The sequence below is a fragment of the Labrus mixtus genome, chromosome 16, assembly GCF_963584025.1.
Source record: "Labrus mixtus chromosome 16, fLabMix1.1, whole genome shotgun sequence".
In the NCBI taxonomy this organism is placed as follows: Eukaryota; Metazoa; Chordata; class Actinopteri; order Labriformes; family Labridae; genus Labrus; species Labrus mixtus.
The window spans coordinates 25,039,965-25,065,985 of NC_083627.1; the positions used below are offsets into that span (position 1 = coordinate 25,039,965).

At 39.6% G+C, this 26,021-nt stretch overlaps 1 protein-coding gene across 2 annotated transcripts; it reads left to right on the forward strand.

Annotated features, from left to right (window-relative positions):
• Nucleotides 1-4,779: 4,779 nt before the first annotated feature.
• LOC132991317 (zinc finger protein 385D-like) lies at nt 4,780-18,689 on the forward strand. Of its 2 annotated transcripts, XM_061060053.1 has the most exons (8): nt 4,780-4,924; nt 7,260-7,375; nt 13,625-13,732; nt 14,178-14,346; nt 15,337-15,588; nt 15,673-15,854; nt 17,495-17,596; nt 17,900-18,689. In XM_061060053.1, exons 1-8 carry the CDS (start codon nt 4,915-4,917, stop codon nt 18,140-18,142), a joined length of 1,182 nt encoding a protein of 393 aa, XP_060916036.1. In that variant the 5' UTR covers nt 4,780-4,914; the 3' UTR covers nt 18,143-18,689. The 2 variants fall into 2 exon arrangements, with proteins under 2 accessions (XP_060916036.1, XP_060916037.1); XM_061060054.1 differs by lacking the exon at nt 7,260-7,375 and having other exon boundaries at nt 4,792-4,924.
• Nucleotides 18,690-26,021: the final 7,332 nt, after the last annotated feature.

Below are 26,021 nucleotides of genomic sequence, written 5' to 3' on the forward strand. Positions count from 1 at the left end.
TTCGGCACTTCTGACCCCAACATGGGGCTGTTACGAGACTCCTTCCTCCTGTGCTTTGTGGGGAATCCTTTCCTCAAAATTTACAGTGACAGTATCATGTTTGTGACCTCATGGAGCAGGGATCTCATGGATCTGAAACACCAATTTATAGAATCCATAATCCCTCCCTACAGCCTGGCTGTTTTTCCTCTACTCTCTAGCTGTTTTTACAAATAAACTCCTGAGAATGTCAGGACAGACTGCCCCTGAAATCTTCCCGAGTCGCCTGTCTTGTGCCTCATAGCAAGAGACTTTTCCTATCGACAGGATTTTTGTGTGGGGGTGTCTAAGGAGGCAGGACATGATGTAAAAAGGGTGCTGTGGAAATGGCAGACCAAGCAAGAAACCAACACTATGATGACAGTTTTCACCTTTGTATAAATAATGTTACGTGTGATTGGACATATTTAAAGTCAAAACGAACAAGTGGAAAATCTGTCACGCAGAAAATAGTGAGAAGTTTCATTACGTGTATGAAGATTACAACGGTCGCCCACATAATCGTATGATAGAAACGTCCCACCCTACCCAGTCGCTTGCACTGTAAAAACAAAAAGTCATGATAAGTCTATGAAAATATTGTGTTAACTCAATATTATACGTTTATGTCACCTCAACTAATTGAAAGTTTTCCAACTTTGAAAAGTGATTCATATTAAAGGGTTTATATGTGATTTTTTGATCCAGCAGATGAGCACCAGCATGAAACCAAAACAACTCGTGCTGCATTGTTGTGTTAGCATGCTAATGCTAGCGATCTTTATTATGCTCGTATCTTCACACTGCATGTAAATTTACCTGAAATGAGCGTGATCTAGAAACACAGTTAAGCAGTGAGTACAGTATGTTATTCTTCTTTTCTCTAGTCCCTCAATTAAACAACTTTTATACACGAGGGGAGGAGTCAGCCGGCTGTCCTGACGATGTAAACAAAGTGAAGATAGGACTCTGAAAACTCTGAAAACATCACAGACAGTGGGACTCGGGTGTTACACCCATTGTAGACAGTCATGACTCACAGAGTTATTTTCAGAGGATATATTTGATTTCTGCTACATTTAAGTGTGAATTTAAGCCTTTAAAGAAAAGGTGTGTTTTTATTTTACCAAAATATAGAAAACCGAGTTTACAAACCAAATTATAAGAACTAGTGCTATAAAAGAGGTCAACTTAATATAACTTTGAATCAACAAGTTGAAAACTAAGGAAAATTGTATTTCTTTGGAATAATCACACATTTATCTCAACTTATCGTTTTAAGTTCAGTTAACTTACTATCACTAACTTTTTAAAGTTATAATAACTAGTTTTTTTTACCGAGTGGGATGAATTTCCTTCTGTGTTCAAACATAGGCTCACCTAAACTTATAGCAGAAAATGTATTGGATAGGTGACAGTAAAAAATCAGAGTAATTGGGCTGAAACAATTGGTCTTCTGGTTCACACACAGCTCATAAAGACAAATATCAGAACATTTCAGGTTTTTACTGACATGCTTTTCCTGCTGTTTATTCTGGCTTCCTGTTTTTTAATTTTTTAATTTTACATTTGATTAACAGAGTAACATGAGACACAAAACATTTTCATTTAAACAAAATTCCATTGTACTCCGTGTCTTTTTTACTCACTATATGAATTTGGGATATAATGTATCCAAGATGCACACCAAGGGGTATTTTTGCATATTACAGCTGTTCAATAATAAAGTATGGAACTCAGTAACAAAACTTTCAGGAACCAAGAATAACTTTCCCAACCACATCTGGACACAACGTATTTATTGGACAGAAATGAAACATGGGATTCATAATAGCATTATGTTAAAGTTCAGGTTGTTTTTATTCACAGCAGGATTTATAGCTCTAGTTGAGTTTAGTGATGTTCCATGTGGGTATGTGTCCTCATGCCTTTATTTGTGTATGCAAACACAATATTCCATAGTCCACATTTCAGTATATTAGCAGTGAATACAAAATGTAACATTTACACACCAGCTGACATTTACACATAAAAGCAACTCAATCAATGCATGCTGATAATCATGGGGATGTTGTCATGCCGACCAATCAAAGAAAGAGGTAGCCTGGTAGGTGCTCTGACTGAGTTTGATTATCATCTGCAGGTGGTGGCAGAGAAAATGTGTGGTTATTGTTCCAGCATGACAACTTAAGCTGTTTGGTTTTCAGCTCAGTTTATTATGGGATAAAAGCATGCCAAAAAAACGCCTGTTATGAATAACTTCCTGTGTTTGGCTGTTGCACTTCCAAACACATAAAATAATCAATTAGCACCTTTAAAAGCCTCTAATGTCATAACAAAGCCTGTCTCTCTCTGCCGTCCATTCAAGAGCCCCAGCTGGGGTCACACGATTCCTTTCCTGCGTGTAATTAAACAGGCTGCCAGCGTCACACTGAGCCAAGAGCCTCACTTAAAATAATATCACATACCTCAGTTGCCATGACAGCCACAATGTTTGCCTGTGAGGCTGGTATGTTGAACGGCTGCAGGTGTAAAGTGATGCAGCGAGCTAATATTCCAGTGAAGCTTTCAGCTGCAACATGAGACCAGAAACAAGTGTTAAGCAGGACTCTCATTAACATACAATCTTCTGTGTGACAGGTGAGCTTCCTTACAAGGGGGGGCATTTGTGCTCAAGAGGTGACATATGCAGGGGAGGAGGTAAGTCATGTTTGAGTCAGTGCAGTTAGCTTAGTAAAGTCTGTAATTTGTGACAGCTGTTCAAAAAAAATGTTAAGCAATCGGGACAAAATGTCTCACCACCTCCTTGATTGGATTCAACTCCTACACTTGAGAAGAGAAATGAGCCACCAGGTTCTAAAATATGAAACCCTGTAGCTTCCAAATGTGTGTCTTTAAGTTAATACCACCCAGCCCTCTTGCCGCTCTGCTGTTTCTCATGGGAACACAAAACGTCTGGCAATACAATAAAAGAGATGTTCAGTCTGGTATATTATGACTGCACATTTCCATGAGTGTCTTTTTCTCCTCTTCAGGCAGCTGTTGCTTCACATGGCTCAGCCAGGAGACATGTGCTGAATATAGATTATTATTATTATTATTATCTATTATTCTAATAGATGCACTCAAGTTCTGCATTATTGAATTCCACTGTATAGATTGAATGTGCTTTTTGTCCTTATAGAGAGCAGGGGCTGGGGTTGCACAGGCCCTGAAATCTGATTGGCCACCCCAGGTTCTACCCCAAATTCATTCACTATGATGAGTTATCTGCAGAGGCAGGGCTTGTGTTAAAATGACACATTGTTACTACAGTCTGCCACTTTTTGTAACATTTGAATGTAGCACATTTCCTTTGTTCATACTTTTTATGGTGATTTTTTTTAGATAATTCTTAGGATCTTTTTTTTGAGTTTTCTGATAATATCTTTTGGTATTTCTAAATCTATAAAATAGAATCCTAAACAGGAATGTAACATCTTTATGAAACTATGAAATGTGGTTATGTTGGTTAAAATAATCAGTGCAAGAAACGGCAATGTACACTATTATGTGTGCGCACAAATACTTCATGCTCCATTTGTATAAATGAGTGACACTGTATGGTCACCCCAGTCAGAAAAGTCTGGACTCAACCCTGTCAGAGAGGCCCTTTGTGATCTGTTTTCAATGATTTTATTCTCAGCTGATTAAAATGCTTGTGAGTTATGGTGGACGAGCACATTAAGGCCATGTGTGTGTGTGTTTGTTTGTGTGTGCACTTGGAGGTCAACAGTTGTTGAACTGATAGCCTTCCTGAGCTAAATCCCCTTGGAGTTGCAGATTGTGGGAAAACATGTGTTGTTGTCTGCTTTCCTGACACAAAGGGGGGAAACACGATCTGGCTACAGGACAGGAAAGTTGAGTCAAGGTCGCTGAGGAGTACGATGTAAATTCCCTGCAGATACAAATCCTCTTCAGTGTGGGTGAGGGCATTCATAAGGCTGCATAAATGCGTGACAGCATGTTGTGTGTTTTTTTAGCTGAACTGTAAATTATTTATTGTGTGTACTTTCCTCTCTGTGCAGTGAAAAGCTTTGGGATGCATCTAAAAATACCCCGAAGGTCGGAGAGGAAAGTGAAGATGGGAAAGCATTTACAGAAGAGAAGGAAGAGGGGCTCCTTACTGTACAAGCACAGGGGCCAAATGGGGGAGCCTGCAAACAACCGTGTAAGGATATCCCCCAAATTCCCATGTGCAACATTCATTTTTTTAGTCCTTGACAGCCTCGATCTGTTACTCTTAAAGACGGGATTACTTCATTTCATATTGTGGTGTTATAAGATAAGATAAAGATAAGATATACTTTATTCATCCCAGCAGGGAAATTTAAGTGTTCCAGCAGCCAGCATACATACAAACACACAACACACATACATACATATCCCACCCATACAAAAAACATGAGCCCACAATACAGTTTGATATATGATATATAGAACTCAGGTGTTGAGATGTTGAGATATCAAACCTTGTTATGTTGAGGTATCAAACCCACATGTGCCTCCTGCTCTCAGTGTTGACATCAAGGTTTGTTGTATGAATCCAGGGTGTTACTGTACACTCATTACAGCCATTTCCTGATTACTGAATTAAAAAAAAAAAGATTCCTGGGAGATTTGAAGGCAACAGGGGGAGTCTTGTACACGAATCGTGAAGAGATGAGGAGCACATAAGGAAGAGGCGGGCAGTTAAGAGGAGGAGGGAATCCAGATGGGGAGTAATGTAGCTGCAGGAGAGAGAGAGAGCAGAGGCAGAGCGTGGAGGGAGAGGACGCAAAATCCTCATCTCTGCATGGAGATGAAAGATATTTCATTCTCACACTGAGCAACAGGATTTCTCTTCTTGGTGCCGACATGTATTTTGGTAAGTGAAATTTTCAACCCATACTGAGTTCATTTGTTGTTTATAATAGCTGACTTGTTGCTATGTTGAGATGTGTGTGAGCTATGTGAAGTCAGTCACCTACTCAGTGAAACAGACAAAAGAAAGTGAGTCTTATTCAATGCATTAAAAGCCTGCGTCTTCATTTTTATATTTGATCATGGAGCGTTTTAATCAAGCTTTTACTCTTCAATAGCCCTCAAAGAGCCTGCTGAGAGAAGAAGTAAAAAGAGAAAGCAGGCATTGCAAGTTAGACTATATCTCTTAAAATTAACACAGTTAGCCATTCATATATTTTTTTAAATGTGCAGGATAGGCCCAGTTTCTTTAATTTCAGATTAAAGGGAAAAAAAACTTACTTGAAAAAAGTCAGACAAATGACTGCTTTAAATTGTAACACGGAAGTATTTAAAATAAAGCAGACAAATAGGCAACGACATTAAGACAAATATGTGGAATTGAGCATGCATGCTGTTCTGTCCTGACTTAACTTTATGCCTTAACCTCAGCCAAAAGTTCAGAGAAGTTTCAAAGTGCAATCCCCACGCCACGGGCTCCGTGAAGAAAGAGAGCCCCGGTGACGTCAGGTGTCCACGGATCAGAAACTCACTCCTCATAATAATAATAATAATATAGCCTATAGGGAGGGACAGTGACAAATACAAAAAAAACAACTCTCTACGCAGTTGAAATTGGATACTGACTGATGACAGACAGACGAGGTCTAAACATGACACATTAGTGAGATGTTGATTAAGATTTCACGAAAAAGTTGCAATCTACCGTTTTTATGAACCTTTTTTTCGAGAAAATGCAAACATGACTTTATACGGCGTCCGCATCAGCCGACCTTTTCACGGGTTAAATACAAAAAAAAACTGCACAGAGGTTCATCAGCATTCACGTATCCATGGGCAACCGCCTGACGAAATTGCGCGCGTCCAAAGAACTTGAGTTCTATTTAAAGGCAACCGCAGAGTGGATGGGAGTGTTGTGATCTTTTGATAATGATGATTGCCTATGTGGCCTGTACGGTGGAAACCCGTAGGTCTGCTCCTGAATGGGTCTGAGAGAGAGAGAGAGTGGCCCAGACATAGCCGTCATTCAGCACCTGTAGAGTATTTGATTAAGCTTCAGTGTCTTTGTGATGAAAGCACACAGTCTGAAAACTGATGATGATATCTTCTTCTACCATCTCATGTTAACAGTTACATGCTTAATCAAGAATGTAGGTAAAAGATCCCATTAGAAGTGCCAAAGCAGGAATATCTTTTTGCTCTGAAAACTAACCAGGAAGCAACTTAATAATATTTATTTTTAAGCAAAATGTTCAAATATAAATATAGGTTCCAGATGCTCAAATGTGACATTCACCTTTTAGTCTTTCATGCATGATCTAACAGAACATTTCTTCAAGGAAAACAAGACATTTGATAGCATTACCTCTAGAACTATATTTAAGGCATTTGGCATGTGAATAATGAAAAAATAATTATTGGTTGAAGCACTAATTAGTTCTGATAAAACATTTCAATAAAATGCTGTAGGCCTAATCAATCACACATGTAATTATATCATCAATGGTGGAGGCAGCACTTACTTTAATTAAAGAAATGTAGCCTATACAGAATTATTAGCACCATGTGGTAAAGTATCTGAATTCTAATCACAGATTATGCAGAAAGGCTATAATCAGGGTGTTACGTTTTTTAAACATTATATTATGTTGGATTATTAATGATAGAGGAAAGCCATAGCTTCCTGCTTCCTTCAATAATGTGCCACAAGGTCTCGTGTTTAAACAAGAAAGAGAGATGTAAAAAAAAAACATACTCATGTCGATGTAGCTCATATTTGTTCATAAGAACAGGATTAAGCTTGAATACAAGTGTCACATTTTTACTTCACTTCCAGAGCTGATGAGTGGGTGTTGTTAAATATGATGAGATGATGTTTGATTTTGGTGAACCTTTACTTTATTTATGAATGACGGAAACTCAAACAAGATTGATGCTCACTGAGATAAAGCAAAATGTTGTGCTTGTGACATTAAGGAGTCTAAAAGGCGACCAAATATATTTTATTTATTTGTCACACCACCCTGATTATTTTTCTGTTTAAAGGGAAAAATACAGAGGAAATGTTCAAGACCACAAAACCTACACGTAAATTCTTTATCCTTTATATCCTGTTTGGTCTTTTAGCTTTTATCATTATCATACTATTATAATTTATAATAGTTACCACCTCATCTTTCCTAAATCACTCCTCCATATGTTTATGTATCCTGTCACCTCCCTGCCATGCTGTCTCCTAGGTAACGTGTGTCACAGGGCTCTCCCGCAGCTTGCCCGTCCCACGCTGGGCAGGACCCCGCCCTCTGTAGACACCAAGTCCCTCCTCCCGTTTCACCTGCTGCCTGGATTCAACGACGTGAGTTCTTTAAGTAACTGTACTCCGCTGCACTCAAAACAATCAAAACCCAAAACTTCTTCATCTTGAGGATGATTTCTGCAAGTGCATGGACAAATTTATTTTACACAACGGTTTGAATACACAGATGCCTGAGCTACAGCTGCCCACACCATTCCAAATATATCACCTCTGATGCACAGAGTTATGACATTTCCTCCGAACCCGGGAGGTGGAGCTGATTCCTTGGTATTCCTCACACAGCTTTTTCTTGTCGCTGTCTGCCCCCAGTGTTTGTGGTGGTTGAAGGAGGAGAGCAGAAGTCTTAGCCCTGAGGAGGATGAATGTGTCAGGCAAGGTGGAGGACTGCCTCATACAAGAATCGTGCAGTATGTCTTAACATATTCCTGCTGGTCGAATGATGTGTGGCTTCAGTTTTTTAGCTGATAGAGTCAATGTACACTACTTAGCTGAGATGTATCAACTACAGTCAAAAAACGGTTTCAATCACCGAAAATGTTTTGATAATATTTAAATTCCTTTAAAACCTTATAATGAAGTTAAAAGGTGAGTCTGTTCTCTTCATTTTGTCTCATCTTTAAACCATTAAGTGATTTCAGATGTGTGGAAGAAACAGATTATAAGACAAATTGAGTGTCCGCTTGAGGCTGGATCCCATATCATTTAAATGCCTATTTTTACCGAAGAATTAACTTTACGGACTGGTAGAAGAAAAGGTCTTGATTGCTCATTTCTTTATTTGTAAATTACTGCAAAGGGTGAATTTCTAATAACTCCTAAGTTTTGATCTTCTGTAGCCTTGGAGTTATGCATAATTCCAGGCGTTTCTGAGTTGACTAACAGGCAGGCTTGTTGTAAGGAACCTCAATTTCTTTGACTGTTTCTAGATTGATCAAAAGTTAGGTAGAGTCAGCATTTCCAATATGGTGACCGCCATCTTTTGGCTATAAAAAGGCTCTTTATAAACCACTGGATGATGTCACTGAGACTATGCCAAAATCAGACATCTAATCTGCTCTGGCTCTCCTCTCTCACACTCTCTCATCAGCCTTTATTATTTTTCCGCGTTCATTCATCACCTTTTTCCCTTCAGCTCTTCTCTCGTCTATGTTCAACTTTCTCTCCATCCTTCACCGTCACCTCTTCAGCTCTCTCACACTTTCTCTACACACCCATTACTTTTCTTTTTCTTTTATACATTTCCTGACAACATACACACAATATCAAACCATTCCATTTATTTTTATTTAAATTAAAAACATGTTTCACTTTCCTTTGTCTGACTTAAACCTTACCAAATATAGACAAGAGTCTTTCAAACACCTCACATCACCTTCTCCCCACTGAGTCACATCCCATCTCGCCTATTTATAAGACTGTCCTTTTTTCAACTCCAAAACTATCTCCAATTCTGCAGGTGAAGGCATATCTCACCCCTGAGAAAAGTTTCCATGACCTTTACAGTCCCTGCATTTAGCTTGGTGTTATTATAGCGATTTATAGCTTTTACTTTTTTTCTGTATGTGGAAGTGGAGCATTGCTACATACCTAACATAAAAAATGAAACATGTTGACACATGCAATGAACGTTGCTTCATAAAACACAAAGTAGATGCCAGGCATACAGGTTTAGCCGTGGTTTATTTGCATCCCCAGTCCCTGGCTCGACTTTTAGGATTAAAACAGAAGCATTGGACTTAGAAATAGAAATAGAGGAAACATGATACTATTCAAACACAGAGAATATAAACTTCAGAACAAATAATATACTTAATAAGAACAAACAGTAAAATAAGGATTATAAGAGGAAACAGTCAATGCTCACAGACTCGTTTCAGTTTTAGTTGAAACAGTTAATCAAATCAATGTCCGCTCAATTTTCTGTTCCCCAAATTACTCAATCAGTTTAATAATTTCACTTCTTCTGTTTTAATCAACGATACCAACTTTCTCAGGTGCTTTTAAGATTTTGATTTCAATATTAATTAATTAAAAAAAACATTTTTAAAATGTATGTGTTTTAAACTGGATAGCTCATCATAATTTAAAGGCAAAATCAGATGCTTATCAAAAACAGATGCCACATGTGCTGGCCTATGTAAAGTGCTGGACAACTTTGTTTGATGCCCACACGTGGGTCGTCATGGTTACTACAGAGCTGCACGTGTGTGTATGTATATCATGAGCCAGGGATCCAGAGCCACAATCAGGGACTTGTTGGCTTTGTATTTGATGGATTTTTTTGTTTCTTTTCCAAGCAAATCATAATTTAAATAACAAAGAACAGAAAAGCTGCAGCTCATTTATCACAACCCATCCTCTTTATTGGTGCTTGACGTCATGTTCTCACCTGTCACATGGTACACTATGTAGATCGAGGAACATTCATCATTTTAAATGTTGACTCTATTCCAGATAAAAGTCTGCTTTAGCTTTATGTGTTATGTTTTAGCTATAGCTCACTCCTTTGAGCTGACTGTCTGAAACACCAACACAGCTGCGTGTGTGAGAATACTGTATGCAGATAAATACAGAAACCATGTTTTAGATGTTGATTAAACGTTGATGTTTAACTGATTTGATCGGGAAATTTTCTTCTGTCCCAAGATTAATGTCATACTCATAAACTGCACTTTTAAAGATGCATATTTGTCTCAGTTTGAACATGGACATGTTTGCAAGCTCCCCCCCCCCCCTTTGGACATGTTGATTTTAAAACGTTTTTAAAGTTGAACATTTTTTGAGAAAATAAGTTCTTTAATCCTCACATATGATTTAATTCAACTGTCAACCCAAATTCAATTTGGAAATAATAATAAAATGATAATATAATAGTATTCTATAATATATTCTATAATTAATGGGGAAGGCATACAATTGCTAGACAATTAACTTAGCTAAAACAGGCTATGTAAACTAAGAATTGTTTGAGTTATTATGTTAGCTTTTATGACTTAGCTGACCTGACTTTACCCATAACAAAACTAACTTGTATTTGACAACACTTAATATGGTATTCAACCTCGTCTTGGCTGAATATTTTGCATTTGAAGTGTTTCAATATACAATAAGAGAGGCATAAATTCCAAGCTGAACTTAGCTAGCAAACAGTTTTGTGACTTGACTGTCCTTTACGTTTACAAATATGGTTCTCTGAGGACTCCTATAGCTACAGCTAAGACACAGCTAATATTAGCATTTTTCAGTTCCCAGCTGACATTATTGTTAATTGCTAACATTTTCAATTGAATGCAGGATTAATCAGCCAAAGTAAATAGTAAAGATTTGGCAGGAGAACAGCAGTTGGATGATTACACAAACTGTTGCCTTGCTTTAGGCTATCAAAAGTTTTTTTAGTTTTTTTGTTTCAATTGAAATCTGGCCAAATGTCCTTTCACTTTTTTTCTGATTGTCTTCATCGCTACATATTTGAACCTGGAACACAGCAGAATGCTATCATCAGAGCTTTTGATCTTTTTGACTTGAGAATGGCAAGAGAATCTGCTGCATTTCATGTCACAATTAGCAGCTTGTATAGGAGTAGTGGTGGAGAAGAGGAGGGAGAGGGACTACTTTTCAGTCAGCTGTTGATTAAGTGTGTACAGAAGAAAGAAACAAGACGCGATGAGTATGAAGGGCAAAATGACTTTGCCACAGGTGCTCGTCCACCCCAGAGAGCAGAGTGGGAGTCCGGAGGGAGGCAGCAAGGGGGACTTTGATCTGACAGAAAAGAAGGGAGAGGCAGAGGGTTTACAGGGGAGCAGATGGAGGGGTGAAGGGAGGAATGCTTGATAGAAGGTCAAACTTGAAGTCCATGGGACCTGAGGAAGGATTGAGACAGGCTTTAAGCCACTTTAAAATGTTTCGGCTCATTCAGTGAAATATAAAACTCCAGCTCTTGATTAACATTTATGTGGCTTTATTGTTATCCCTTTATTCATAAGTTCATGTTATTGCTTCTAGTTCTTTGTATGCATAAGTGATTTAGATTATGAAACAGGGAAGAACTACATGTGTTTATTTGTCTAATACCAACAGCTGCTGAGAAACAGAGAGATAAGAGACTGCAGAGATATATTCCCGCATAGCCGCCTGGAGAGATGATCAAAGAAAATGAGTTAAAACTCTCACACACCCACAAACTCTTACAGTCAGATTTAGTTGCTTTCTGAGCGAATAATTCATCTTTGGCACGACAGAACCGAGAAGAATCTCCATTTTTATTGCTACGCTTTGAGTTTTCAGGGCATGGAGGACTAGTTGGCTGAGCCGTAATAACACATAAATCTTAACGTCACCTTCAGCCACGTTTCCATTAAACCGTCTTGGTTGTGGCTGGTTATATGACTGCCTACATTTCATCACAGGTAATAGGTTTGCTGTGCTCCACAAAGACTAGTACGCTTTTATACTGCCCTGTGCTTGTTTAACATTCCAGATCATGTCTAGAGATGCACAGTGTCGTTTGGTCAGACTCTGGTAGAGTAATTACGTTAACTAACACACACATGCCATGAGACATGGGGAGGTTTACTGCCTCACTCTCACACTCATAAAGAAGCCGAGACAACTAGTGAAGGGTTCATGCTTACTTGTTGTTATTTTTGTTTGTTCATACTTCTGAACAGCACTCAATTTCAAAACAATATAACTTATTTTCCATAAAATGCATGAATTTAAAGTAAACAGCACCTTGCCCCACCTTCATTTATAACTGTGGGGGGAAAACTTTCTGTAAGGACAAAAGCACCATAACACTGGGTGAGCCTTAGTTTTCAGCACTCCCCTCACACCTGTAGGTTTGAAGACGGCTGTAAAATGTTAAGAGTTAAAATATCTATCATGGAAGGCTGTGGCTGTGGTCATGTGGAATTCATGGTAGTTATTACTGGCTTCAGGATTGTGTGAAAATTTTAAATATAGAGGCATTCATGTAAGCAAAAAGTTTTTACTCTTCCTTTAGGGTAGCTTGTTCTGACGTCAGTGCTCTCAGAGAGGGACCTTAGATGTTTAAAATATAACTGAGTGGACTCCTTCTCTCAGGCAGAATCCTGACCTACACCTACATACATGTGCCTTAAGTGATTCCTGTGCTCCAGTACTTTCTTTGGATCCTGCCTGAGAGTCGATGTCCATAATGAAACTTACTAACACATCAGTTTTAACGTAACTACAGTATACAGGCATTACATAGCCATCTTATAAAGCATCACTTAAAAGAAGTCAACAAAGCCTAGTTCTCAGGATGAAAATCCCTTGATTATCTGACCCGTCTATTGACTCCTGATCAGCCCTCCTGGAAGGTTTTTGTGTACTTCCTACTTTATCAGCGGATTTCCAAACCACATCAAAACAATGGGCCATAGTGTCCATAATCCCGACTACCTATAGAGTTAATCGTGAATTTGCTATTTCATATAGCTGTCTTAATGTTAAGTGGGAATACTTCTATAGTATTGAGTGTACCAGCAGTTTTTTTTTAATTTTCCATGTCACTATTAGAAAAATCTCAATGTGATTTGAAACTAAGCCAAACCCAAGATGACCACATGGTCAGTTTATATTCTCTCTAATGAACAATATGAAGCCGCTTCTACACATGGACTCCTGAGATTTTTTTTTACAGATAATTTCAGGACAGCCAGGCCCTGATAGTTTCATAAACAGAGGGACTACCTTTGCCAGATGTGGTTTCACAACTCGATATACTCTGATTGGTGTAAGTGAGGGGAGGGTGACTGTGTTGCCCAGAGGAGTCTAGAAGGCTGGTTCTTTCTGTTTTAATGTCATTACAACACAAGATTGTTTTTTGCAACCAAACACAACTGTGGAAAAGAATAACAATGTCATCACCCCGCCCAATTACTCACAAGGGAATGTTCAAGAACTGCTTAGTTCGAACATTTGTTCACCATGACTTCACACGCACATTTCACCAGGTGGCTGGCAGTAAAAAAGTCTGGATAAAGTCAGGGTGAACAGATTTGGCCGTTTGCATTCAAGCATGTACCCCAGTCAAACAGTTAATGCAGGGCAGTTTTCATGTGAACAGTGCAAATGTGAAAGGGGCTTAATGTATGCTGCTGGCCCCCACCTATGACATGCATATAATAGATCCACATTATCTCGCAGACAGCCTGTCATTGACACCTTGGGGGACATTAACTTTCACTAACTTCTCTTTCTTGTCTTTCTTACACAATCCTGAGCCGGTCATGACCTCACAGTTACGCTTCTGGTTTGTTGCAGATGGATCCCGTCCATAAAGCTCTGATTGGTCCAGGCTTCGGGTCGATCTCACCTCTGAAGAGAAAGCCCAGTGCCTGCGGAGTGTGTCGACTGAGGATCAACTCTGAAGTGGGTGTTGTCTTGTGGGAAACACACACTTGTAATTGTTTACCTCTCAAGTTGACATTATTTCTCACACACACCCTTACCTGGCAGTTGAGTGGTAAAGTAGGCCTGCCCTTTTTTTTTTTTTTTTAGCTCTCTTACTGGGTGAAAGCTGCTTCAAACACCTCACATGACCTTTGGAAAGTTCTTATTTTCATTGTGATTACCACAGAATTATTCACATAAGAACTACTATGTGCTGAACAGCAATATCATGTCACCAGTAAAGAGAAATTCTAAGAAGGTACAACAGAGCATTGCCAGAAAAAGAAATATCACTTACTTCTACTACCTACTTGAAATTCATGTCATGTTTTGTGTCTGAAAATATAGAATACTGTCAGGTTCACAAAGCTTAATAATCAGGTCCAATACATTCATGTTGTCTTGTTTGTTGTTTTGTACACAGGTGCAGGCTACTTTCCATTACAGTGGGCCCAAACATGCAAAAAGGCTGAAATCTCTTGATGCCCCTGACTCAAAGATCAGGGCCTCCGACCCCGTAGCCAAGGAAACCACATCGCAAATCCTCCCGTTGCTCTGCTCACAGCCCTTCAGCTCCGACACAACATCAGGAGGTGTGTGTATCTGCAAGCATGCATACCTTAACTGTGTGTGTGTGTGTGTGTGTGTGTGTGTGTGTGTGTGTGTCTGTCTGTCTGTGTTTGTGAACAGACATGAAACGTATGACAGCTTTAAATGCAGTGTAGGAATGTAAGGCTCAGACCCTCTTTTCCCCCGTCACGACTTTAACTCTTTGATGCGTTAAGCCTCCTGCTGCTCAACGTTTCACAGTGCAGACTTTGAAAGTGAAGCTCTTCTTCTTCTTCTCTACATTAACTGACCTCCTCAGTGGCTATGGAGATCAAAACGCACTGACAAAGCTTTGAATTTGATCAGGGGATAGTTTTCTTTTATGTTCATGGAAACATGCTGAAATAAATGCGATTCAGAGCATCAACTGCTTCCCAGTCCTGATGTGCTACCTTTGTGGGTGTTTGGGAATGACAATAATACATTTTGCTGAAAGTTAAACAGCAAAAAAAAAAACAGGAGAATTATACTTGAGGACACTAATATGAAAGTTTGTTTGTAAGAGTAAAAGAATCAGTGATCATTTCCAATTGGAAGTGAACGAGCCCCTCAGGATTACTTCAGCAAACAGCCTCATTGGCCTCTCAAGAGTGGGGAGTCAATGGTACCAAACAGACACCCACTCAATGAAGCAGAGCTAATCATTGTTATTAGCAAAGAGTGAGTCCTCATATCAGCACACACTCCTCTAGGGAAGCTCTTCAAGTCAAGTCACACAAAAGATTGAAGAGACAAATCATTTCTGAACAAAAATGTTTGTTTCAGTCCTGGATGCAAATCCTCAGGGAAATGATTGGTTATTAGTGTGATTAGGGAAGCTCATAATCAGCTTGATGGGTGTTTATTCTACCACAGAGCATGTCGCGAAATTGCAGCTTTTTATTGTGTAAAAGTTCTGCCATTGTAGAAGTGGATAAATCAATCTTGCCCGCTCACTTACCTTATTGTTTTGTGTGTTATCTCCCCCCCCCCAGAAACAACAGCCTCAAACCTTTCCTCAGAGGTGTCGCCATCCAGCGACAGCTCCACTGAAACTGTGAAAGCACACTCCGAGCCCTCCATGTCACCCAGTCGGACGAGGCCAGAAAAGGAGACACAAGGTGACGGTGAGGCGGCGGTGACTCCAGAAGAGGAAACAGAAGAGGAAAAAGCTAAGCGTCTACTTTATTGCTCCCTCTGCAAAGTGGCCGTCAACTCTGCCTCCCAGCTGCAGGCCCACAACAGCGGTGAGGACCTGTAGTCACAGCTGACATCTCTCTATAGGCAAGCCTCATAAGACATAAGGTTGATGTGACTTCGTATCCACTCAGGCACTAAGCACAAGACGATGTTGGAGGCGAGGAGTGGGGATGGAGCCATCAAGTCCTTCCCGAGGATGGGCGTCAAGGCCAAGTTGGCTGCACCATCTGAGTCAACGACGGGACTCCAAAACAAAACTTTCCATTGTGAAATCTGTGATGTGCACGTCAACTCTGAGATACAACTCAAACAGGTCAGTAGCTAAAATCTACATGTACTACAAAAGCAGGTTAGTTTTTACAGCAATTTAAACAGAATCATCCAATGACAGAGCTAAGTTTGGGTGTCTGGATTTGGGTACAGACTTGCTCACAGTGGTGATTCTAGAGTCTGTTGGGGCCCATTGCAAAAATTAATTTGGGGGCCCTCCAACCAGCAGATGGATAGATAATTCCTCTTCATTTTTCTTGGAAAACTTTGGTTTTGACAGCAACAAGAGTACTTTCCGATGAGGCCCCCTTGGGGAGGTTTCCTACTGTCATTGCAAAAATTTTAGCCACTGCTGTGGTTTAAAGTTTGTCAGCCTTCAGGGGCCCCCCTTACTGGTCTGGGACCCCAAACATATACACCAGAATCAGAATCAAAATCAGAAATACTTTATTAATCCCAGGGGGAAATTCGGTTCCCATTACTATTTGTTATGGTTTTTTAGCGTGTACAGAATTTGCTCTGCTCATCAGCATATTAAGTATAATATGCTGATGATATGACAATTTACTTTTTCATAAAAATCCAAAATATTTGAATGAGCTCTGATTTATTTTTAGAGCTCACTTTATTTCCACTGTAATGTAACATTTACAAGTAATATATTTTTCTACATCCCCTCAAAAGGTCAGTGAATAGATGTAATTAATGGGAAAGAAAGAAGAGGGAGTTGAGTTCTTCTGCAGAAACAAATATTTGTATTTTCAGACTTTTGTTATTATATGACTACATTTCTTTTTTATATACAGAAATTAGCAACTAAACTGTGTGATAAATGCGATGGAGTTCAGTAAGTTAAGTAAATCATAAGGAGACAATACTCATACAAGTGAACTTGAAGTAGAACTTCGGTAGAGTATTGTAACTGTATTTCGTTTTTTTGTACCAATATGTTTTGTATAGTACATGACTCACTGACCATAGTTGCTTATTGTTGCTCAGTTAGATTGAACACTGTGTAGGTGAGAATCTGATGTGTCACACTTCCTGCTTGATAGTCCCTCTTATAAATGTAAAACTATGAAAAGGTCAGCTGTCTCACAGATTTGCCCCTTTCACGGGGACGTCACAGACAGAGCTGTCATCACTCTACTTCTCATGTAATACAGAAAGTGTTTTTCAGGCCTGTGTGTATTTTTTTCCAAATTATAACATAACTGTCACTGCAGGTGAATTAAATTCACAGTCAACTCAATAAATTACACACTACGTCTGGTCTGTTTTCAGCATGTGAGTGTGATATTAGCATCTCTATACGTGATATGAATGCTGAGTGTTGAATGTCTTTATAGCCGTTGAAAAAGTTTATTTTGGCCAGGTGCTCATGAATATTCAGCTCTTCACTGCTGACTGTGTTCAGCACTGGCCGTAGCCATCTGTTTGTGCACGTCAATCAAATCAAAAAGATCTCCAAACCCGCCCCTCGTGAATAATTTACTTTCAAAGTCTGCAAACTAAATATCAACAGTCCGTCTGTCCGTAGTCAAAAAAAGGAGCTTTGATTCAGCTTCCTTGTAATTTCCTCTTCTGTGATTATACATTCTCTCTCTCTCGCTCTTCTATCTTTGTCCCTCTATCTTTATTTCCCTGTCTGTTCATCTGCATGTTTCTCTTCTCCACCTACAGCACATCAGCAGCAGGAGACACAAAGACAGAGCAGCAGGCAAGCCAGCCAAGCCCAAGTTCAGCCCCTACACTCCCACCCAGCGTCACCAGAGTTTCCAGGCGGTAAGTCCTTCTTTTTTTTATTTTAAATTAACCATCATCCCTCATCATTGTGTTTGTGTTCACAAGTTTGTTTTCCAGACCATCCACTCCCTACTTCTAATATGACAAATTGCCAGTGATTTAGATGGAAGGAATCTTGTGTTTTAATCCGATGACGTTATAAGAGGAAAAATGATGGGTTATGTTCAGATCAGCTACGAAGACTTTATCTCCTCCGACTTCTCTAGTGTCCTACTTGAACTTCTCAATTTCCTTGTGAGAGAGAAAAAAAACTTGACTGCAGTTTGTTTGTTTCCTCCTCAGATTCGCCTCGCTCTTCAGAAGAACCAAGACATGACCAAACCCCTGGCCTCGTGTCTACTACAGCGTCAACTCTCTGCCGCCACTGCTGCAATGGCAATGCTGCCCTCCTTCCCTCTCCCCCCTGCTTCAAACTCGTGCCCCGCCCTCTTTCAGAGTCAGCCCCTCCCACAGGCGCTGCTACATCCGGCACCCAGACCCAGCATCTGTTCCACACACACACCGCTTCTGTTTTCACCTTACTGACCAGGTTGAGATATCAGAAGGCTCTAAAGTACGGCCAAAAGAACACACACCCAAGACAGTGCTTACTGTTCTCAACTCAACAGCACGCACTGTGCATGTGATGGACCAGGAAGGGATATTATTGGCTGGGACCAAATCCATGAGGCAGCTTAGGATGGAGGAAAAACAAAGCAGTGAGAAAAGAGTGTTTTCTGATATGTGTGTGTGTGTGTGTGAGATCTGAAAGAGGGCATGAGGCTTTGTCTGCACATGGTTATCGAATGAAATTTGCATATGATAACTAAAAAAGTATGGGGATAAAATTATGTAAAAATATCAGGCTACTGACTTGTCAGACACACATGTATTCAGGTTCCAATGAAAACTATTTAAGTCTACGTTAATTTTGACAGCAATGTATCACCCCCCCCACTCCCTTTTTTACCACACTTATCATATGGGTCCTCTTAACTTCCCTGCTGACTTTAACTGTGTGTGTATGACTGCCGATCAGAGCATGCTTGACTGAATGTTCACTATTTTGCAATAAACAATACCTGTGGCTATACGCACGTTTGAATCCTTCACCTTTCTGACATCGATTGTGTTTCTCCGATATATATATGTCTTCCAAAAGATCATTAAATAAGGTTCACATGATGTAAACGTCAGTCTTTCAGCTCCTGTGCGTACGTGTTCACTCAGACGCTGCCAGAACAGCAGAGACGCCAAGACTCAGTCCGTCATCACCTCCTCCTAGACTCCCATAACTCTCTGCGTTCAGACACAGACCTTAGCCTCAGTCTGTGCTCGGATATTTCCCTAAATAAAAGAAAAAATGAAAAGGACACGTCCATAGCATTCATTCAGCCTCAGAAGACAGAAAAAGTACAGTTAATCTGTATATCTCCTCCAGCATGTTCTGTTTGACTTCATTGACTGACGAGGTTCACTCTAAACCAAGCAATGTGTTAAAGAAGTTTATTTTACTTTGAAAGTATAGAAGGTACTGCTGCTTCAGGACTGGCACCAAGATGAGGACATGTACGTTTATTACACCTCAATCAGGCTATTATACTTTGCCTTATTTTAACTTAAAGGTCCCATATTATGCTTTTTCTGGTTTTATATGCTCTTTAGTGAGTTTTCCAAGTGTCCTGTGCATGTTTAGACACATCTATGTGCAAAAATTCAAAGTCCGCGGAAACGCGGCTTCTACGTCCTCCTGTTAGCTGTAGCATTAGCTGCATGTAACGCTCGGTTCTAGCCCCCCTCGATAAAAATGTGTCAGTCCGACTGACAATGACGCCATTGGCTCGTTGTGGCAAGCCCAGCAGCTCATGTTGAAATTTCCGAGACGCGTGCTGAGCAACTGACCAATAACGACAGAGCGGATCGGCAGACCAATCAGAGCAGACTTGGCCCACGTGGGGTCTAACAGTGTGGGCTCAACAGAGTGTAGCTGTACACTTTTTTCGGACTTTAGCTATTGTGAACATACAAAAGTAGGTACATAGATTAAATATATGAACCCCAAAAAGGGCAGAATATGGGCTCTTGAAAAATGTAATAACTGTATTCTACTCTGGAAAAGTCTCCATTTGGATGTTATTTAAATGATAGCTAGTTCATCATTTCTTTTGAGACAGAAGTCTAAAGTCACCCCATCAGGTCAGCTGGCTGTGCGAACTCTGCTTTTAAACTTTCTATGACCTCTCAGATTATCTTCTCTTTTTGCTCTGTCTTCAGCCAACTGACACTAAACGGTATTAATTAGTGAGATAGCGTCCCCTCTGTCTTTCCTACATTGCTCCAAAGTAAATAATTCCACAGGCCAATTCAGAGAATTATCCTCCAATCAATCACAGCCTCCTGATTCTCCCACGTGTCACTGCGGTCATTACTATTATTATTGGGAGTCGTCTGGGGGGAATGATTGTGAACATCTGTGTGTGGGATGCTCAATCCTTCACTGGCTGTCAAAATCCAGAACTCCCTGAAGTCCCCAGATCAGTCACTGGCAAATCTTCACTGCATTTTCTCTTTCAATTTCTGTCATCTTTCTTTTGTTATTCAGATCTGATTCGGATTCATTCATTTGTTTTAGAGCAGGAGCACACAGAAAGACAACACAAACAAGGACAACATCACCAATAAAACCAATAAAAACTGATGTTGAAGTCAGACACAATACTCTCACAAAACATTCATGGTTACCCTCCCAAATGTCTTCCTGCCTCCCATTCCTCTGTCAAATGTAAGTGCTCACACACACATAAACAGGTGTCAAGTCTTACTTGGCATCCAAGGATTCTTTCATTCTTTTCTATGTGGAGAGAGTACAAAGGTACAAAGCAGAGCTGTGCTTGCCATGTGAGGGCAGCTGTGCTTGCTGTTCGCACATAGAGACTATAATAAGCTTTTGGCAGGAGGATGCAGCATTATGAGGAGTGCACTTTAATACAAATCAAAAACTCGCAGTAGGTCTATTTGGGTCTAAGTGCAATGATGTGTAACAGAAGGGTCATAAGGTAAAACAAAGGTTGAAGGAAGCTCCACTGGAAAATAAAAGTAAAAAAAACAACTACAATCTGATACTCTCGACCTAACAGTTTCTTTTTGCCAGCATTAAAAAAGTGGTGAATAAATAATGATTATTAAGTATATACCAAAAAACAAATATTGTGGAAATTCTGAAGATATAGGCTACAGTCAATTGCAATAGCACATTTGACCCCCATATTCCTTTATAAATTCTAAGACAGGGAGATCATTGTAATTCTAAATATTGAATTGATTAAAAGAATATTAGACCATTTGAGCAAATACAAATACACCTGTCTTTCTTACTTTTATACCAAGAGTTAATAGATGAGAAGTTTGACGCCATTTTTCCTACCATTTAAGCAGAAGCTAACAGCCCTTCAGCTTAACCAAGCATAATTACTGCAAACCTGGATCACAGCTAACACTTCTACATTACAACTAAAGGTTGCTCTAAGTTTATGTACACTTAGCCTAATACATAAAATACTTTGTTTTCCCCACAGTAATTTAGCTAGGGGGCTGAAGATAACTTGCAGCTGACAGTAACATGCTTATTGGAAAAGTTAAGTGTATTTACAAAAATCTAACTTTAAAAAAAAAAAAAGCGGAGACAAAGATTTATTGATGTGAGATTCTGGTTGAACACTAGACATAAGTAGCAGGGATTATATTGAAAAAATAAACTACTCTTTAAAAAAAAGGAGATAGTTAGCATGTGTTTGATTGGGTCTTGGAGTTCAGAAGGCCTTCAACAGCGTAACCCATGAAGAGCAGCAGGGCCTGACAACGTGTGTTATCAAGGACTGTGCAGAAGAGCTGAACGTTCTTATTAGACATCCTCAACATCTCCCGCAGACAAGAATCCGTGCCTGCCTGCCTCAAAACAGCCAGAACACGTCTCACCACACCTGTAAGAATGACATCTGTCCTGTTGCCCAAACTCGCATTGGCATGAAGTGTTTTGAACGACTTGTAATGGAGCACATCAAGCCTCCCAGCAAACTTAGACCCCCTACAGTTTGCAGACAAAGCAAATCGATCCACAGAAGATGCAATATCCACCACACTCCAGCTCACTCCTAGAAGAGAAGAACTCCTATACCAGGACCCTCTTCATCGACTTTAGCTCGACTTTTAATACCACCCTACCACAACAACTGGTAGAAGCTGAGGTCACTGTGTCCTGAGTCCCGTGCTGTTCAGCCTGCTAACCTATGACTGTTGTGCTCAGTTAGACACCAACCACATCATCAAGTTTGCTTACGACACAACAGTAGTGAAACTTGTAAGGAACAATGATGAATTGAAATACAGAGCAGAGGTTGGACAACTAACATCATGGTGCAAACTTTACAATCTGGCTCTCAATGTGGATAAGACCTAGGAGATGGTGATAGATTTCAGGAGGACTGGCAGGCACAAACATATGCCCCTGATTATCGATGGTGCAGCTATATGATCAACAACATCAAGTTTCTGGGTGTGCACCTTGCGGACAACCTGACCTACTCTATCAACACCTCAGCCATAGTAAAAATGTCTCAACAGCGATTCCACCCCCTCTGGACACTAAAGACGACTTGTCTCCCCATTCCAGCTCTTACCACCTTCTAGAGGGACACTATTGAAACCATCTTAACATATTCACTCACTTCCTGGTTTGGAAATTGTAAAGCTGTCGAACAACAGCAGCTAAACAGGATAATGAAGACAGCAAGCAGAGTTATTGGTGCCCCCCTCCCCAGTCTCATAAAGGACCCCCCTCATCCTTCTCACAAACTGTTTTCCATCCTGCCGTCCATTCCTGCTAAATCAAGCAAAATGCTCAACTCTTTTTCCACATGCATTGACAAACTGTGCCCCCCACCCCTGTCACAATAATCAGTATCAGAGGGACATGTGCTGCACTTGCACTTTACATGTGGTGTAAAAGCGCTTTGAGTAGTCGGAAGACTAGAAAAGCGCTATATAAGCTCAAGTCCATTTACCATTTACCATAAATTACTACACTTTGGACACTTATGAATGGCTGTGGTGCTATCTGTTTTCTGCCTATGTTATTTCATGTCTGCTTTTTATTATCTCAGCTTTTTTATTGTAACTGTTTAGTTGATTTGCTTAGAAGATTTTTAGGTTTATTTATGTGTTTTTGTTACATGTCTTCTTTCTGTCATATTGCTTGGGGCTGGGAGAACCCCATTTTGTTGCATGTATGCACATGAGAAAAATTACAAATAAACCGAATCTGCAATCTTGAATCTTGTCAAGCTTTTTTTTTAAATACTACATGAAATTGGACATGTTAAAAGTATAAATGAAAGGAAAAATATGAACAGCAGAAAATAAAATGAAACTGTTTCATTATGTGCACGAATTTGCTGTAGTAATTCGATGGTTAGAATATAAACGCCATCAGCCCCTCCCACCCACTTGCAGTGGATTTTTTTCCTGAATATAACTTCTGCGTTAACACATTTGCTCACCTGATTTCTTTTGGAAAAATAAGAAGAGGACTGGCAGAATATTCATGAATTCATATCTGCAGGTTAAAGCTGGTCTAAGTTTTTTACTCAACAAGCCCTGCAGGAGCTGCCTGAGTGAGCGGGGTTTCTCTGTAGTGGCTCTGGCTCAAATGGGCAGACAAAGTTGAGTATGCAGAGGGAAGCTGCTGCACCGCACCATCTGTCTGGGTCGACACATCTCTGGAGCTGTACAGGCAACAAAAAACAACAGTTCAGTCACCGCAACCAATTCTCGCTCCTTTGAAGCAGCAAATGTTGCTCTTACGATGACCACAGTTCAATCAATCAATCAATCAATCAATCAATCAATTAATCAATCAATCAATCAATCAATCAATTTTTATTTGTATAGCGTCAACTCATAACAAGTGTTATCTCGAGACACTTTACAAAAAGCAGGTAAAATACCTTACTCTTTGTCTGTTAACATTACAAAAGAGCAGGTAAAAAGACCTTACTCATTGTTATGTTACAAAAAGCAGGTAAAAGACCTTACTTATTGTTATGTTACAAAAAGCAGGTAAAAGACCTTACTTATTGCTATGTTACAAAGATCCGGCCTATCCATCATGAGCACTTTAGCAAAGCAGCAAAAGTTACAGTGGTAAGAAAAAACTGCCTTATTAAAAGGCAGAAATCTTCGGCTGGATCCCCGGCTCATGATGAAACAGCCTTCACAGGCCTAGACTGTGCCGGGCTTGGAAAGGGATAGGGGGAGAGATGGGATAAGATGCAGGAAGAGGGATAGGGAGCAAGGGGGTGGGGGGAGGCAAGCCGTCCATCAACAATCCAGTGGGGACGGAGGTTGTTCTGGCAAGCCGGGGGCTAGTTATCACTTCAGCAACACAGTGATGAGTGTGATTCATTGTTTAATAATAAAGGTTTGAGAGGTGTTTTTTGGGGCGATAAGCCTCTTCATCATCATCTAGTTCTGAACAATTAGCGTACCTGTACTACTAAAGACTAAAGTTAAAGAAAATGTGTATTTTTGGAAAGCAGGTGTAAAGGAACTTTTGAGGAGTGAGCTCATCATACTAATTAAAATACTCTGTTTTTATTCATGTATTTATTTGTAATTATTTTACATTTTATTTCAAGTGGTTTTATTGATGATTTAATACAGATAATTGTGTTAGTTTGCTTTAAGGGTCCTATAGAAATATAAATATATATTATTTATATAATAAAGATGTTGATTTGAAGTCCCTGTCCTTGTAATATAAATTAGGTTAAAAAAAATGGGGATGGGCGAGTTGGCACACAATAGCGAAAAAGTAGGCCCCCTTATCTCTCCCACAGATAAGCCACAACACAAGTCATAATCCAATATCCTGACTTTTTTCTGTGTTAAAGATTGCTGTTGGGGGTTTATTACAAAACCTGTGTTATGGTTTCATTTCCATAAATTGTGCACCAAACAAGCATTTTCCACAGTAAACAGTAGGGATGTGTAGTTTTGACTCCTGCTGGTGTGAGGGCAGATTTGACATATTTCTTTTCATCTAGCTGAACAGACACATTCTCATTGGCTGGACCATCAAGGACCGTGATGAGTGAGCTTGTGATAGCCTCACTGTACAGAGATTTCATTGTGATCTCTTAACCATGAAAAAAAAACGTTACATAAAAAAGGATATAGGCCTATGTCTAATCCACATGTGCTTTAATTTCTCTGGCTACAACAACACTCCCTGAATTTTTCTTCTAATTTGTCCCCACCGTCCTGTCTTTTTTCTCTCCCTGTGATAATAAGTCTCCCAGTAGGCAGCAGACAGGTGGTTAGTTCGGTTGGCATGAAATGATTGTGTGATGCTGTGTGATGGATTTGTCCATTAAAGCAAGCTGAGCGAGAACCCGTTGAGACCCTCTGGCTCTCTATCTGCCTATACCTTTTATGTTTCTCTCCCTCCTTCTGTCTCTTTCTTTTTCTTTTTAATGCAGACATTATTAAAAAGGCAATATGGAATACAAAACCAATTCAAATTTTTTTTAGCAACTTTGACCCTTATCTGGCAGAAGGTAAAAATGAATGTTACGTTAAGGAATGCAGTGCAGGAAAGGTGTAGGTTTCTTGCCCTTGCATCCCAATGATGACGAGGGTTTTCAGTATTTAGCCACAGACCATTAGCTTTGCAAAAAACTGGTAAGTCCCAAAAAGGCATGGAGGCTGGGTGGCTTTTAAAGGTTGTGTGTCATCTGAATTACATTTTTCTTAACAGTGTACAATTAGGCATATTTTCATATGAATTACTTAATTTAAGATTGTATTCATCTTATAATTGACTTTCTCTATACATCTATATATAAATATTCTTCAAAGATCTGTGGGAGTTTAGAAAATCTTTAGGAAAATAATTGAATCATTGACTGACAGAGTATTTTTTACATTATGGCTACAGTTATCAGCTCTCTCCATATGCACTTGACTAAGCACATAAGCTTCACTCAATCCTAAATAGCCTAATTAATTAGTCATTTTTGAGTGGCTAAATGGCCTTGACCCATCATATAAAGTAATGTAATTTGATTCTTTTGTAAAACCTCCATTCCTGAGTAGTGGATTTGCTCCACTTTGCTTTGTTTGTTTCCAGCAGACAAACAGACAGAGAGGAAACAGGTGAAAAAAGGCTGATTGAAACGCCGGGAATTTATAATTAGATATGTGGTATGTTGTTTGGTCGCCTGCTGTTAAGTCTCAATAGATGAGAATGTGCAGACGAAATATGAATACCAAATATGTAAAAAAAAATAAAAAAATCCCCTGCAATCTTGTGTTTTTCATTGTCAGCGCTGTTGTAAACTACCGCCATCTCCCGAACGCTTGGTGAATA

Bases quoted from the DNA above. Each gene is read 5' to 3' on its own strand.
- LOC132991317 (XM_061060053.1), top strand. The intron at 15,589-15,672 runs GTGAGGACCTGT...GTATCCACTCAG, and splicing joins GCTGCAGGCCCACAACAGCG to GCACTAAGCACAAGACGATG. The intron at 17,597-17,899 runs GTAAGTCCTTCT...TTTCCTCCTCAG, and splicing joins GTCACCAGAGTTTCCAGGCG to ATTCGCCTCGCTCTTCAGAA.